The 14,840-nt window shown below is 39.0% G+C and overlaps 1 protein-coding gene across 1 annotated transcript; it reads right to left on the reverse strand.

Annotated features, from left to right (window-relative positions):
* Positions 1-7,952: 7,952 nt before the first annotated feature.
* On the reverse strand, positions 7,953-8,405 carry LOC128064435 (keratin-associated protein 4-1-like). Its single transcript, XM_052657130.1, has one exon. The coding sequence runs from the start codon at positions 8,403-8,405 to the stop codon at positions 7,953-7,955; it is 453 nt and encodes a 150-aa protein (XP_052513090.1).
* Positions 8,406-14,840: the final 6,435 nt, after the last annotated feature.

Consider the following 14,840-nt stretch of genomic DNA (forward strand, 5'->3'; position numbering starts at 1 on the left):
TTCTGTGTCACTTTTGGACTTTTTAAAGCACTATAACTCTCCCTGGTGGCAATTATTGTACATTAAGTGCCTGTATAGAGCAACCCTAAGAAGTCTCACATGCCACTCTTGGACTGCTTCACCCAAGTCATTGCATAGGATGAGGGGTAGCTGTTCCTTGCTATTATGAGCCCTGGGTACTGAGCTATTCTGTGCTGCTTTCCCTAAGCTCTATCTGTGCCTTTGTAAATAGTCCTTTTATTATCCAGATACAGGGGCCATCTTATTCCCATTGTGACCCAGTTTTGTTGTAAAAACAGGAAATTGTAAGCCTCAGATATTTTAATACTGAGAAAGACAGTGTACACCTCCATTCTTTGATTTAGCACTAATAAAGCATAGTGTTAAAGCCATAGTCTGTATCCTTTAATTAGCAGTTATCAAAGAAAAACACATAGGATGATAAAACATTTGTCCATTCTAGTGTATGAAAAGAGAGGGCTGTACTCTGCAAAACATTTCAGAGTAAGTTGAAAAAGGTGAATCTGAAAATGTATAAGCCATTTCTATGGTAGACTAAGAATATAGCTCCAAATATACGCTAGGATGAAACCCACATGATGTCTGTCAGCTTCTATCCGCACTAGGGTGAAACCCACATGACATGATGTCTGTCAGCTTCTATCCATTTTGTCTGTTAACATCTAAATGTTTTCTAGAACTAATAACATCTAAATGTTTTCTAGAATTAATAATAAACTCTTTGTTATGTTCACTATTTAGAAATATAGCACAGCTAATACAAACAAATTTTGAGTTTAAAATGTTTTTAATATACTCCTGATTATGGAACAAAACTTATAGACTCTTATAGTTGTATAGAAATAGTACTATTGCATATATTCTGACACATTTTCACAGCTAAGAAGGATCATGCTTACTTGAGTTTTGGTGATGAGAAAATTGAGTCTCAAAGACTCATGCACTCTTAAGTGCCCATACACTCTTAAGACCAAGTAAGGTGATGAAAGCCTAAAATGGAAGAATGAAACCAACAAGATGGAGAAATCTCAGAAATATGAGAAACTAAAATTATGAAGGGGTTTCAGTCTGGAAACACTTAAGTTCTGAGCATCTATTACTAGCAAGTTTTGAATTTTTATGGAAGAAATGTCATGATCTTTATTGATTTCGGAAATCTGGATTTAGAAGGTATACTTAGTATTCTGAGAAAGTCTTATGTTTAGAGAGGAAGACAGGAGAGAAAGAAGGAAGGAAGGAGGAAAGGAAAGAGGGAGGAAAGGAAGAAAGGAAAGGAGAGGGAGAAAAAAGGACTTGCGGTAGGTTGAGGAGGACCCCTAACATAAGTAACTGTTGCTGAACATACTCTCCTGCATTTGAATCAAGATGATCCTTAATGCGAAGAGTTGACTCATTGGAAAAGACTCTGATGCTGGGAGGGACTGGGGGCAGGAGGAGAAGGGGACGACCGAGGATGAGATGGCTGGATGGCATCACGGACTCGATGGACGTGAGTCTGAGTGCACTCCGGGAGTTGGTGATGGACAGGGAGGCCTGGCGTGCTGCAATTCATGGGGTCGCAAAGAGTTGGACACGACTGAGCGACTGAACTGGACTGAAGTAATAAAAGTTTCTAGAAATTTAGAATCACCTTTTTCTTCCTAGTATAGATTTTATAGCTGTGATTTTAGCTACTTTTATTTATCTTGTTTGCCTACACATCTTCCTTGTTTGATTTCACCCAGCTCCATAGAACACCAAGAACACCACATTTTTTTGAAAGTTTTTTTAATATAAATTTATTTATTTTAATTGGAGGTTAATTACTTTACAATATTGTATTGGTTTTGCCATACATCAACATGAATCCACATTTTTAATGCAATCCCTGACTTTTCCACTGAGATGAAGACTCCCTAGTTAATAGCTTCATTTGGGTGGATAATATTAATCTCCAATTTGACATGGTCAAAACAGAACTCTTGGTCCATTTCTTCCTCCAAGTTTATTTTTCTCTCAGTCTTCATATCAGTAAACGGCACTATAGATGGTCCCTGTCTTAAGTGGTCCCACCCTTAAGTGGTTCAACTTAAGATTTTTTGACTCTACAGTGGTGCATGTGATATTCATTCAGTAGAAATTATATTTGAATTAAAATTTGAATTTTGATATTTTCTCAGGTTAGTGATGTACTGTATGACGCTCCAGACAGCAGCAATGGGCCATAGCTCCTAGTCATAAGGGTAAACAACCAATACACATACAACCACTCTGTACTCATGTTGTACCCATACTCATTCTGTTTTTCATTTCAATACAGTATTCAATAAATTGCATGAGATATTCAGCACTTTATCATAAAATAGGTTTTGTGTTGAATGATTTTGCCCAACTGTAGGCAAGAGTAAGTGTTCCAAGCATGTTCAAAGTAGTCTAGGGTAAGCTATGACATTCAGTGTGAGTGTGTGCTCAGGCACTCTGTTGTGTCTGACTCTTTGTGATCCCATGGATTGTAGCCTGCCAGTCTCCTCTATCCACAGAATTTTCCAAGCAAGTGGAGTGGACTGCCACTTCTTACTCCAGGGGATCTTTCCAACCCAAGGATCAAACCTACATCTCTTGTGTCTCCTGCATTGGCAAGCAGATTCTTTACCACTGTGCCATCATATTCAGTAGGTTAAGTGTATTAAATGCATTTTTAACTTATGATATTTCAAGTTACAACTGGCTTATCAGGATATAACCCCATCATATAATCCTGAAATGCGTATAGGATCACAAAAATTTTGATTAGCCAAAGCAATCTTGAGAAAGAAGAACAAAGTTGGAGTTCTCACTCTCCATGACTTTGAACTATTCTACAAAGGTATAGTAATCAAATCAGTATGATACTGGTACAAAAACAGATACATAGATAAATGGAACAGAATAGAGAGCCCCCCCAAAAATCCATACACATATGTTCAATTAAACTGTGACAAAGGGGACAAAAATTTACATTGAGGAAAAGTGGGGAGAGACAGTCTCTTCAATAATTGGTGATGGGAAAACTGGACAGCTACATGGAAGAACACAAAACTAGATTTTTTTTTCCCACACCATATACAAAAATAGACTCAAAATAGATTAAAGACTTAAACTTAAGACCAGAAGGTATAAAACTCCTAGAAGAAATAGAGACAGTACTCTCCTTGACTTTGGTCTTAGCAATATATATATTGCAATATGTATATATATATTTGGATCTTTCTCTTTAAGCAAGGGAAACAAAAGCCAAAAAAAATTAAAAGTGAGATGATGTTAAACTAAAAAGTCTTTGTACAGTGAAGGAAACCTTAACAAAATGAGAAGGCAACCTAGTGAATGAAAGAAAATATTTGCAAATGATATGGCCAATAAAGGATTAATATCCAAACTATGTAAAGAACTTATACAAGTGAAAGTCAAAGTGTTAGTCACTCGATTGTGTTTGACTCTTTGCAACCCCATGGATTGTAGCCCACCAGGCTCCTCTGTCCATAGTTTTTCCCAGGCTGGAGTGGGTTGTCATTCCCTTTTCCAGGGGTCTTTCTGACCCAGGGATCAAATCCGGATCTCCCACATTACAGACAGATTCTTTACTGTCTGAACACCAGGGAAGCCAAAGAACTCATACAGCTCAATATCAAAAGAACAAGAAAATATAATTTTAGACTAGGCAGAGGTCCTAAATAGACATTTTTCCACATACACACACACACATATATGGTCTGTGGGCACATGAAAAGATATTCAATATCACTAATGCAATCAAAACCACATTGAGATATCACCTGATACCTGTCAGAACGGCTATCATTAAAAAGACACAAAATAATTCTTGGCAAAGATATACAGAAAAGGTAACTGTTGTGCACTGTTGGTACATTGAAAATTGGTAACATTTACATTAAGGAAAACAGTATGGAGTTTCCTCAAAAAATTAAAAATAGGACTATCATACAATTTAGGAATTCCACTCTTGGTATTTGCCCCTAAGAAAAGGAAAACACTAACTCAAAGAGATATATACACTTCAGTGTTCATTGCAGCATTATTTCCAGTAGTCATAACATGGGAAATAATTTATGTGTCCATTGACATGTAAATGGATAAAGAATGTATAAGTGGAATATTACTCAACTATAAAAAATGAGGAAATCTTACCATGTGCAATAGCATGAATGGACATAGAGAGTATTATCTAAGTGAAATAAGCCAGACAGAGAAAGACAAATACTGTATGTTTTCACATATATGTGGAATCTAAAAAACAAAACAAACAAATGTAACAAAATAGAAACAGACTCATAGATGCAGAAAACAAATGAATGGTTGCCAGAAAGAAAGGAGATTTGGGGAGAGTAAAATAGGTGAAGGAAATTAAGAGGTACAAACTATGAGTTATAAAATAAATGTCACTGAGATGCAATGTATAGCACTGAGAATATAATCAATAATGTTATAACTTTGTATATTGTATAGTTACAGAAATATCAAATCACTATGTTGTACATTAAAACTAATATAATATTGTAAGTCAACTATGCTTCAATTTTTCAAAAAAGCCAACAAATCACCAGTCCAGGTTCGATGCATGATACAGGATGCTTGGGGCTGGTGCACTGGGATGACCCAGAGGGATGGTATGGGGAGGGAGGTGGGAAGGGGGTTCAGGATGGGGAACACGTGTACACCCGTAGTGGATTCATGTTGATGTTTGGCAAAACCAATACAATATTATAAAGTAATTAGCTTCCAATTAAAATAAATAAATTTATATTTTTAAAAAGGCAAACTTGTCTAATTTGATTAGCTAGAACTTAAAAAAATAATAACTTTTACCTTATTTCCAGTACATTTAAAGCATATTTGAGAATCATAGCTAAAGAAGGCTTCTAAGTGATAAGTCAAGGCTTGGGTAGAGAATGATATGATTCATTTATAATTAGTGCTAAGTAGGTCCACATTGAGTTAAATATATCTTCTGTAATTATATTTACTTTAATTTGCCTTACAAACAATCATTTTATGGAAGAAGCCAAATTTTATAGAAATGCAGGTCAGGAAAAATAAGCTACACACGTCCAAAGTGGGATGTGTCCAAATTAACTAGATTTTATTGTGCGAATATCAAAGGAAGAGACTTAAAGAATGTCAGAGACATTCAGGACATTGTCCTAATCCTTTCTTAATGATTCAGGTACTATGTCAGTCAAGTGATGGATTATTGCACTGACATATAACATTCTCAGAAATATATAAAACCCTTAGTAGGAAATACTTTCCTGAGAGTGAAAGTGAGTCACTGACCCCACAGTTTTCAGTGTTCAGAATGTACACAGGGTCATGTAAGGATTAGGCTGAGGCCTAAAAAAGCCCCAAGTGACTCATAGTTGGAATTACAACATCAGGCCCATGTTCGCAAGATCTTGGTTATAAAAGTACTCCTTGAAAGGTCTCTATTGGATTTGATAGAATTATAAACCTGGAGTCCCATATTGCTGTACATTGTTACTCATCTATTCAGCCAACAGTGGTTGAGAGCCTGCTATTCTGTTCTAGGCATTATGCATGAACCACCACCCTATTTCTTCTTCTTCTTTTTCTTTTTTTTTTTTACTTTGCAATATTGTATTGGTTTTTGGCATACATCAACATGAATCTGCCACGGGTGCACGTGTGTTCCCCATCCTGAACCCCCCTCCCACCTCCCTCCCCATACCATCCTTCTGGGTCATCCCAGTGCACCAGCCCCAAGCATCCTGTATCATACATCAAACCTGAACTGGTGATTCATTTCCTATGATACAGAGTGAAGTAAGCCAGAAAGAAAAACACCAATACAGTATATTAATGCATATGTATATGGAATTTAGAAAGATGGTAATGATAACCCTGTATGTGAGACAGCAAAAGAGACACAGATGTCTAGAACAGTCTTTTGGACTCTGGGAGAGGGAGAGAGTGGGATGATTTGGGAGAATGGCATTGAAACATCCTATTTCTTCTTTAAGACTTAGTTGTCATTATCTCCTCCAATAAACCCTCCCAGATACTCTCCACCCAAATCACTGCTCCCTAGTCTTCTTCTAATACTCAAGGAGCATGCTCCTCATGTGTTTCACACTGTTTTATTATCACTTTTCCAGAGCTTCCTATGAAGATACTGCTGCGGCTGCTGCTGCTAAGTCGCTTCAGTCGTGTCCGACTCTGTGCAACCCCATAGACAGCAGCCCATGAGGCTCCCCCGTCCCTGGGATTCTCCAGGCAAGAACACTGGAGTGGGTTGCCATTTCCTTCTCCAATGCATGAAAGTGAAAAGTGAAAGTGAAGTCGTTCAGTCGTGTCCAACTCTTAGCGACCCCATGGACTGCGGCCCACCAGGCTCCTCCGTCCATGCGATTTTCCAGGCAAGAGTGCTGGATGATACTAATAGGTCTTTATTATAATCCCCATGCTTTGTTCACAGCATGGCCAAGAGCTGGCTCTATATACATGTCTGTTGAATAAATCGTAGAATCCTTGCCTTTGAGAAACTCAGTGTGTATAGGGAAAGAGATAAATAGTTACAGTATAAAGAATAATTCTATATAGAGAATCAAGTGTTATGAATTTCCATATGGTAAGAAAAGTAATTAATTGTCTAGAACTGATGCACAAAAGTGATGTTAGACATGGACCTTGAATAATAAGAAGGAGACAGTTTGAGAGTGAACTTGAGCCAGAAATGCTGACATGTACAAAGGCAGAGACAGGTTTAAGGAGTGGTAAGTGATTTTGGCCACCTCATGCTAAGAGTTGACTCACTGGAAAAGACTCTGATGCTGGGAGGGATTGGGGGCAGGAGGAAAAGGGGACGACCGAGGATGAGAAGGCTGGATGGCATCATCGACTCAATGGATGTGAGTTTGAGTGAACTCCGGGAGATAGTGATGGACAGGGAGGCCTGGCGTGCTGTGATTCATGGGGTTGCAGAGAGTCAGACACGACTGAGCGACTGAACTGAACTGAACTGAAGTAATTTTGGAGAGCTAGAGTTTTAACAGAGATTCTCTAACCTTGATGTACTTAATAATTACCTTAGAAACGTGATAATAACACTGAGGGATTGAGAAGATCCCCTGGAGTAGGAAATGGCAACTCACCCATGGACAGAGGAGCTTGGTGGGCTGCAACCCATGGGGTCTCACAGAGTCAGACACAACTGGGGCAACTTAGCATGTACACATGCAGACAGAAATTCACCCTTCTCATGAATATTACCCAACATATTCTACCTACCTGGGAGGGTTCTCTTAACTCCAGTATTGGATTGTGAGCTCCTGATAGGAAGCAATCATGCCTCACACGTGTTGGAATGATCTCCAGAGCCCAGCAGTGTGAGAACATGCCTAGGGATGGATCATTTTACTGACTGGGTAAGAAAATTATTGCTTGTTAGGTAGGATGGCTTATCTTATTTTGAAAAATACATAAAGTCTTTTCTATACCACAAGCATTATGCAATATTTGAAAAAAAAAGTTTTCTTTCCTGGCCATAGAAACCCACACATTTTTTCATCTTGAGAAAAAGAATGCTAGAAAATAAACTGAAAATCAACTCTCAGAAATAACTAAAGACGAATACATGGATTTATCATATCAAGATACTGTTATTTAGAAATAGTTAACATAATTGTGAAGGTCAAGGCAAGTATAATAGTCAGATATCTGGGGGTTTAGTTCAAGTACATCATGCACATGAGGTTAGATGCAGGGAAGAGATCTGTGGGGAACAAGAATGGTCTTGAATGCAGAATGGGAGCCCTTTAGCTTGTGGCTTAGTGGTACCACGGGGTACTAAAGCTGGTGGTCATTTAAAACAAGGAAAACTTAAAATGAATGACATGTCCACACTGATGTGATAGCGACTGGTTGGTTCATGGTTGATTTCAGCAAGAGGATCCACCACAGCTGGGGCGACAGCAAGTTGTACGGCAGCAGGTGGTCTGGCAGCAGACGGGGCGGCAGCAGCTGGACACGCCGCAGCTGGGGCGGCAGGTGGTCTGGCAGCAGACGGGGCGGCAGCAGCTGGACACGCCGCAGCTGGGGCGGCAGGTGGTCTGGCAGCAGACGGGGCGGCAGCAGCTGGACACGCCGCAGCTGGGGCGGCAGGTGGTCTGGCAGCAGACGGGGCGGCAGCAGCTGGACACGCCGCAGCTGGGGCGGCAGGTGGTCTGGCAGCAGACGGGGCGGCAGCAGCTGGACACGCCGCAGCTGGGGCGGCAGCAGGTGGTCCTGCAGCGGGTGGTCTGGCAGCAGCTGGGGCGGCAGCAGGTCTCCAGGCAGAGACTTCGGCCACAGCTCTGGTCAGAGCAGACGGAGCCACAACAGGAGCTGACCATGGTGTCAGAGGGTGGAGGTTCTAGGTGGGTTAGAGAGTGAGATTCTTGAGTTTGGAAGTCTCATTGGAACATGTCCCCTTTTATACCCACCTGAGCGACTGCAGTCACTATGTTAAGGGCTATTTCCTTGCTATTGTTTACCTGAATAGATAGGCAATTATCAAATTAGTTATTTGTTGAATAGAATGCATTTTTCCTTTCTCTGTACTGTTGTTCATCCAGTCTAGTTTTTCCTCTTGACTCATATTTCATCTTCTTTCTTATCTGTATCATCTGATTTCAAAGACTCTTCAGCTTCTTCATCTAATTGGTTGTCATATAATACATCATTTAAATGTCAACACTCTGCGTCATCCCTAAAGCTGAGTCTCATACCAGCCCTCAAGTTGGATAGTAGATCTTGTTCTCTAAAGACAGTTTGAGAAAAATAAACTGAACATACTGGAGTACTTGGAGGCGTTTTTCTTAAAAGAGTGGGGAGGCTATTCTAAGACAGAAAACTTACTAACAATAAAGGAAAAGATTTAAAACAATTAATGTCTAACTAGTCTTTTTAAAGTTTTAAACAAAACCAAAAGACTACAAAAGAGCAAACTGTAATAACAAATGGGTTAACCAAGATAACCAAAAAGACTTAATTTTCTTTTTTTCCTGTTTTACCGAAAGTTTATTTTTAAAATTTTTTTGAGATTTTTATTATTTTTTAAATAAATTTATTTATTTTAATTGCAGGTTAATTACTTTACAATATTGTATTGGTTTTGCCGTACATCAACATGAATCCGCCACAGGTATACACATGTTCCCCATCCTGAACTCCCCTCCCTCCCTCCTCGTACCATCCCTCTAGGTCGTCTCAGTGCACCAGCCCCAAGTTGCAACCAGTATCATGCATTGAACCAGGACTGGCTATTCATTTCATATATGATTTTTTTTTAGCTTTACAATATTATATTGTTTTTGCCATACATTGACATGAATCCTCCATGAGAAAGACCTAATTTTCTTAATGCATGCATAGTAAGAAAAAAAGGCCAACAACAAAATAGAAAATTAAGGGAAGGATATTAACAGTCATTTCACTGAAAAAGAAATATGAATGCCTTTTAAGGTCTTAAAAGATGTTCAGTCTCATTTATAATTTTGAAAATTTTAATTGAACAATTTATCTATTTGCAAACCAAATACTGAACACTTACTATGTCCCAGGTCTTGCCCTAGGCTCTGGGGATGACAACAGTGAATAGTATGAAATGAAAAATATAAAATATCTAATTTTTAAAACTCTAATAATTTGGAGAGCTTGGAAGGAAACAGATGTTTTCATACACAGAATGGTAGGTGTCTAAGCTGGAGTAAATTCTTTATAAAGTAATTCAGCAGTAACTATAAGATTTGATTGAGCAATTTCACTTCTAGAAAAATATTCAACAGATACACACGAGCAGGAGCTTCAGGATATAAACTCAAAATGTCCTTTACAGCATTGTTGGTAAGAACAAAAGTCTGAAATTGAACTGTATTGTGACTATGGAGGAGAATGTCTCTGAGGTAGAATATATGCACCAGGGCCTATGTTACAGAGCATCATTTTGTCATGAAGAACACTTCTTGAGCTATTCTTGCAACTTTTCTATAATTTTTAAATTATTTTAATAAGGAAAATGAAGTACACTTTTATGGCAAAACAGACCATCCCTATTCCATATAGACACACCTTGTTTCTTAGACAAAATTTCAGCAAGGAGGGAAGAAGGTAAAAAAGAAAGCAAAGCTATAAGAACATGTTTGGTTGTGCTCTTTTTCAGTTATTTAAGTCTAATTTCATTGCATTCGGGTAAGAGAGAAGTTTATATTATTCCGCTGTAAGAGTTTTCTTTGTAATCTATATGTTTGTGAACATCCTGGAGATATATAGATATATATATGAAAATTATGAAAAGTTTGTCAGGCATGCCTGCTCAGTCATGTCTAACTCTTTTGATCCCATGGACTATAGCCTGGAAGGCTCCTCTGTCCATATGATTTCCCAGGCAAGAATACTGCAGTGGGTTGCCATTTCCTTCTCCAGGGGATCTTTCTTTTTTTCTTTTTTTAAACTTTTTGTTTTTACTTTATTTTACTTTATAATACTGTATTGGTTTTGCCATACATTGACATGAATCCACCACGGGTGCACATGCGATCCCAAACATGAACCCCCCTCCCACCTCCCTCCCCACAACAACCCTCCGGGTCATCCCTGTGCACCAGCCCCAAGCATGCTGTATCCTGCATCAGACATAGACTGGTGATTCGATTCTTACATGATAGTATACATGTTTCAATGCCATTCTCCCAAATCATCCCACCCTCTCCCTCTCCCTCAGAGTCCAAAAGTCTGCTATACACATCTGTGTCTTTTTTGCTGTCTTGCATACAGGGTCATCATTTCCATCTTCCTAAATTCCATATATATGTGTTAGTATACTGTATTGGTGTTTTTCTTTCTGACTTACTTCACTCTGTATAATCGGCTCCAGTTTCATCCATCTCATCAGAAGTGATTTAAATGTATTCTTTTTAATGGCTGAGTAATACTCCATTGTGTATATGTACCACAGTTTTCTTATCCATTCATCTGCTGATGGACATCTAGGTTGTTTCCATGTCCTGGCTATTATAAACAGTGCTACGATGAACATTGGGGTACATGTGTCTCTTTCAATTCTGGTTTCCTCGGTGTGTATGCCCAGCAGTGGGATTACTGGGTCATATGGCAGTTCTATTTGCAATTTTTTAAGGAATCTCCACACTGTTTTCCATAGTGGTTGTACTAGTTTGCATTCCCACCAACAGTGTAGGAGGGTTCCCTTTTCTCCACACCCTCTCCAGCATTTATTGCTTGCAGATTTTTGGATCACAGCCATTCTGACTGGTGTGAAGTGGTACCTCATTGTGGTTTTGATTTGCATTTCTCTAATAATGAGTGATGTTCTCCAAAGAAGACATACGGATGGCTAACAAACACATGAAAAGATGCTCCAGGGGATCTTTTGGACCCAGGGATTGAAGCTGCATCTCCTGTGGTTCCTGTATCACAGGCAGATTCTTTACCACTGAGTCACCCGAGAGTGCATATAAATATCAATTACATCTAAGTTGATAATGGTTCTACTCACATTCTCTATTTCCTTGTTTATTTTTCTCCTTCAAATGACCATTCTAAAATAAATAAATTTAAATTTAAAAAATAAATAAAATAGGGTGTTAAAGTCTCTGCTATAATTGTGGTTTTATAAATTTTAACTATGTATAAAAGGTTTTTTGCACTTAGTTTCAACATAGCTCGAAAGCATTTATGATAAAAAGAAAGTTACAATTTGTATAGACATAAATTCATATACAGTAAAAAAAATATTCATATACGGTAAGAAGTCACAAAGTGAAGACAAGAACAGGTGTTAGAGATTTTGATCTAATTGGGCCACAGTTCTACAGCCATTTGTTTGTTTGGAGATGGTTGGTGTTCTGCCTGCAGGCAGGAAGACAGCTAGGAAATACCCCTCCTCCTTAGAATGATCATAATGTGTTTTGAGGGAGTAGTTTTAAAATCGTAATTACATTACAAGATTACTCACACTCTACTTCCTTCTGATTCACTCCATCACTTTGTCTTATGCGGTTGTAAATTATACACTATCCCGTGAATTTTCATACATGACACATTTTATTTCTAAGAATCAATCTCTATACTTTACCTGTCTTCAACAGAATGATTTCTCTTTCTCGTCAATATCGCCAATACACTCTGCCTGACATGTGTCTTCCTTTTGAATCCAAGATTTCATTGTGAGTTACATTGTGATGGGAATTGGGTCACATTTGACTTAATTCTTCCCAAAAGGACCTTGCAGAGTGGTCCTGTAGTAGAAAGGAAGCTCTTGTTTTCTCTCAATAAACTTGCAGGCAAGGAGGGGAATCTACTTTTGGCAGTGGGGGGCGGAGTCATTATTTAGCATTTTCTCTAATACAGGGTTTGATTGCTATGTAAAGTCAGTTTTCTTTGTTCACATGACAGAAATACAAGTTTATCTCCAGTTCATGATCAACACTAAAAAAATAAAGGGCCAAAAATGTTTCTGATACCAAATGTTTATGGACACGTAGTTGTTCCATCACACAGAATTCACTGCAAAGGCCAGGTCATGCACAGCAGTCATGGGATTAGGAGCCTGTCCCCATGAACTAGAGTAGACATTTGATCATCTGCCTGAATGTCAAGGTAATAGGCACAGAATCTGGAGAGTCTCTGTGGTACTCAGTTTAAACTGCTTCTTTTAAAACAGTTTTTTGGTGGCACGATCAATGGGATGGACAAACACAGTGACAGATCAGAGCCAGTCCAGATGCTGTGGTCAAAAGAAAAGAAAAAAAAAAAAAAGATGAATACACTGGAATACTGGTGGTTGACTCGGGGCTGGGGTGAGGAATGAAGTTCAACAACAAGAAAATCCTTAATGTTGGGAGACACCAGGCAGTCTGGCAGCAGGCTGGGCAGCAGCAGCCAGACACTCCACAGCTGGGGACACAGCAACTGGAACTGTAGCAACAGGGGGTAGCAACAACTTGAGATGCAGCTGCTGGATGCATGGCAGCTGGGGTGACAGCAGGTGGTCTGGCAGCAGCTGGGGTGGCAGCAGGTCTTCTGGCAGAGACTTTGGCCACAGCCCTGGTCAGAGCAGATGGAGCTACAACAGGAGCTGACCATGGTGTCAGAGGGTGTGGGTTCTGGGTTTCCAGGAGAGTGAGGTTCTCCCAAATCCTGCTGTATACCCTGATGAGGAGATGTCATCATCATGCCCAAGATTATTTTCTAGCTGCTGTTTATCATGTGTAATGGGAAATTATCAGACATTTTGACGCGGCATCTGGTTAGCTTTGGTATTTAAAGAGTATGCTTACTTATCTTTATTTAATCATTTATGCCTGAAAAGGAGCATTTGCCTTTCTTTTCTTATTTTATCTTCATCCCATCTGCTCCCTCTTATACTTTCCAAAATGTGTTATTTGATACTCTGAACATTATCATTCTTTAGCCTTAATGACATGTAACTTCTTATACCCAAAACAGACACGCAATAACAATTCTTGCTATTTGGACAATACTTAGATCCAAATATGGATAATCTAATGCACCAAAATTCAGACCTCAATATACTTTAGCAAAGTGGCTGATGGCAAAATCAGCATATAACACACTCATAACTTATGAAGAAGCTAAGCAATATAACTGGATTTAAGGCACATGGCTTCAGATTGTTTAAAATAAAAGTGGTCACTGTTTCAAACCAACATCCCAACATCCCAATTACTCAGCCCTATTACAAATTACTGCTAGTTCAAGTTCCAAGCTAGTAAACGTGGAGTTCTCCTTTATTCAAGTGAGTCCATGTTGAGTCCCATCGTTTAAGAGCCATTCTCAGGACAGAGGCGCAGAAGGGAAAGATAATATTCAACCCATCCCACTTCTGCTATGATTCCATTCTGACTGAATGAACAGCAGCAGATTATTTGACTGGATGAACTGGTAGTGCTATTACCCATATACTGGATCTACTAACCAGGGGTTTATACAACTTTGCCACCAAGACCAGGATGTCCAGCAGCAGAGGCATCAGAAATCCATAACTGCAGTCAAGTCAGAGCCAATGAAGTATCAGGAGCCACAGTGTTAATCAGTGAAATAAATGTGCTCTTTCTTTCAAAATGTTACGAATATGGAAATTGCTATGTATCCAAAATATTATGCTTTGCTCCACTGGGTCATTGTTGTCCCTTTTGTTCCTGCATGTATAATTTATTGACATTTGTATATTTTATTGGCTTATAACATTGAGTTTTGCTTGCAACATATTATATTTAGATTTCTGTATACACTACGGAATGATCGTCATCAAAGGTATGGTTTCCTTCACCATACATTTGTCCACCTTTACCCACTTTGCCATCCTCCATAGCCTTTCTTTGAAACTACAATTCAAAGAAAAATATTTTAGTTGTCAAATTAACAGCTTTGAAACGTTTCCCTTTGCCGTTAAATATATTAATAAAGATAGCGTCCCCAGATCAAGTTTGTTATCAGGTCTGTCAACAGATTTGGAGTTAAGCAAGGAAAGATAATGTTTAATATAGTGAGTTCAGTTCAATTCAGTTCGGTTGCTCAGTCATGTCCCACTCTTTGCGACCTCATGAACTGCAGCACGCCAGGCTTCCCTGTCCATCATCAACTCCCGGAGTTTTCTCAAACTCATGTCCATTGAGTCAGTGATGTCATCCAACCGTCTCATCCTCTATCATCCCCTTCTCCTCCTGCCCTTGATCTTTCCCAGCATTAGGGTCTTTTCAAGTGAGTCAGCTCTTTGCATCAGGTGGCCAAAATATTGGAGTTTCAGC

The sequence above is a fragment of the Budorcas taxicolor genome, chromosome 19 (assembly GCF_023091745.1).
Source record: "Budorcas taxicolor isolate Tak-1 chromosome 19, Takin1.1, whole genome shotgun sequence".
NCBI lineage: Eukaryota > Metazoa > Chordata > Mammalia > Artiodactyla > Bovidae > Budorcas > Budorcas taxicolor.

Coding starts and splice junctions, on each gene's coding strand:
- LOC128064435 (XM_052657130.1), bottom strand. CDS start 8,405: ATGGTCAGCTCCTGTTGTGGCTCCGTCTGCTCTGACCAGAGCTGTGGC.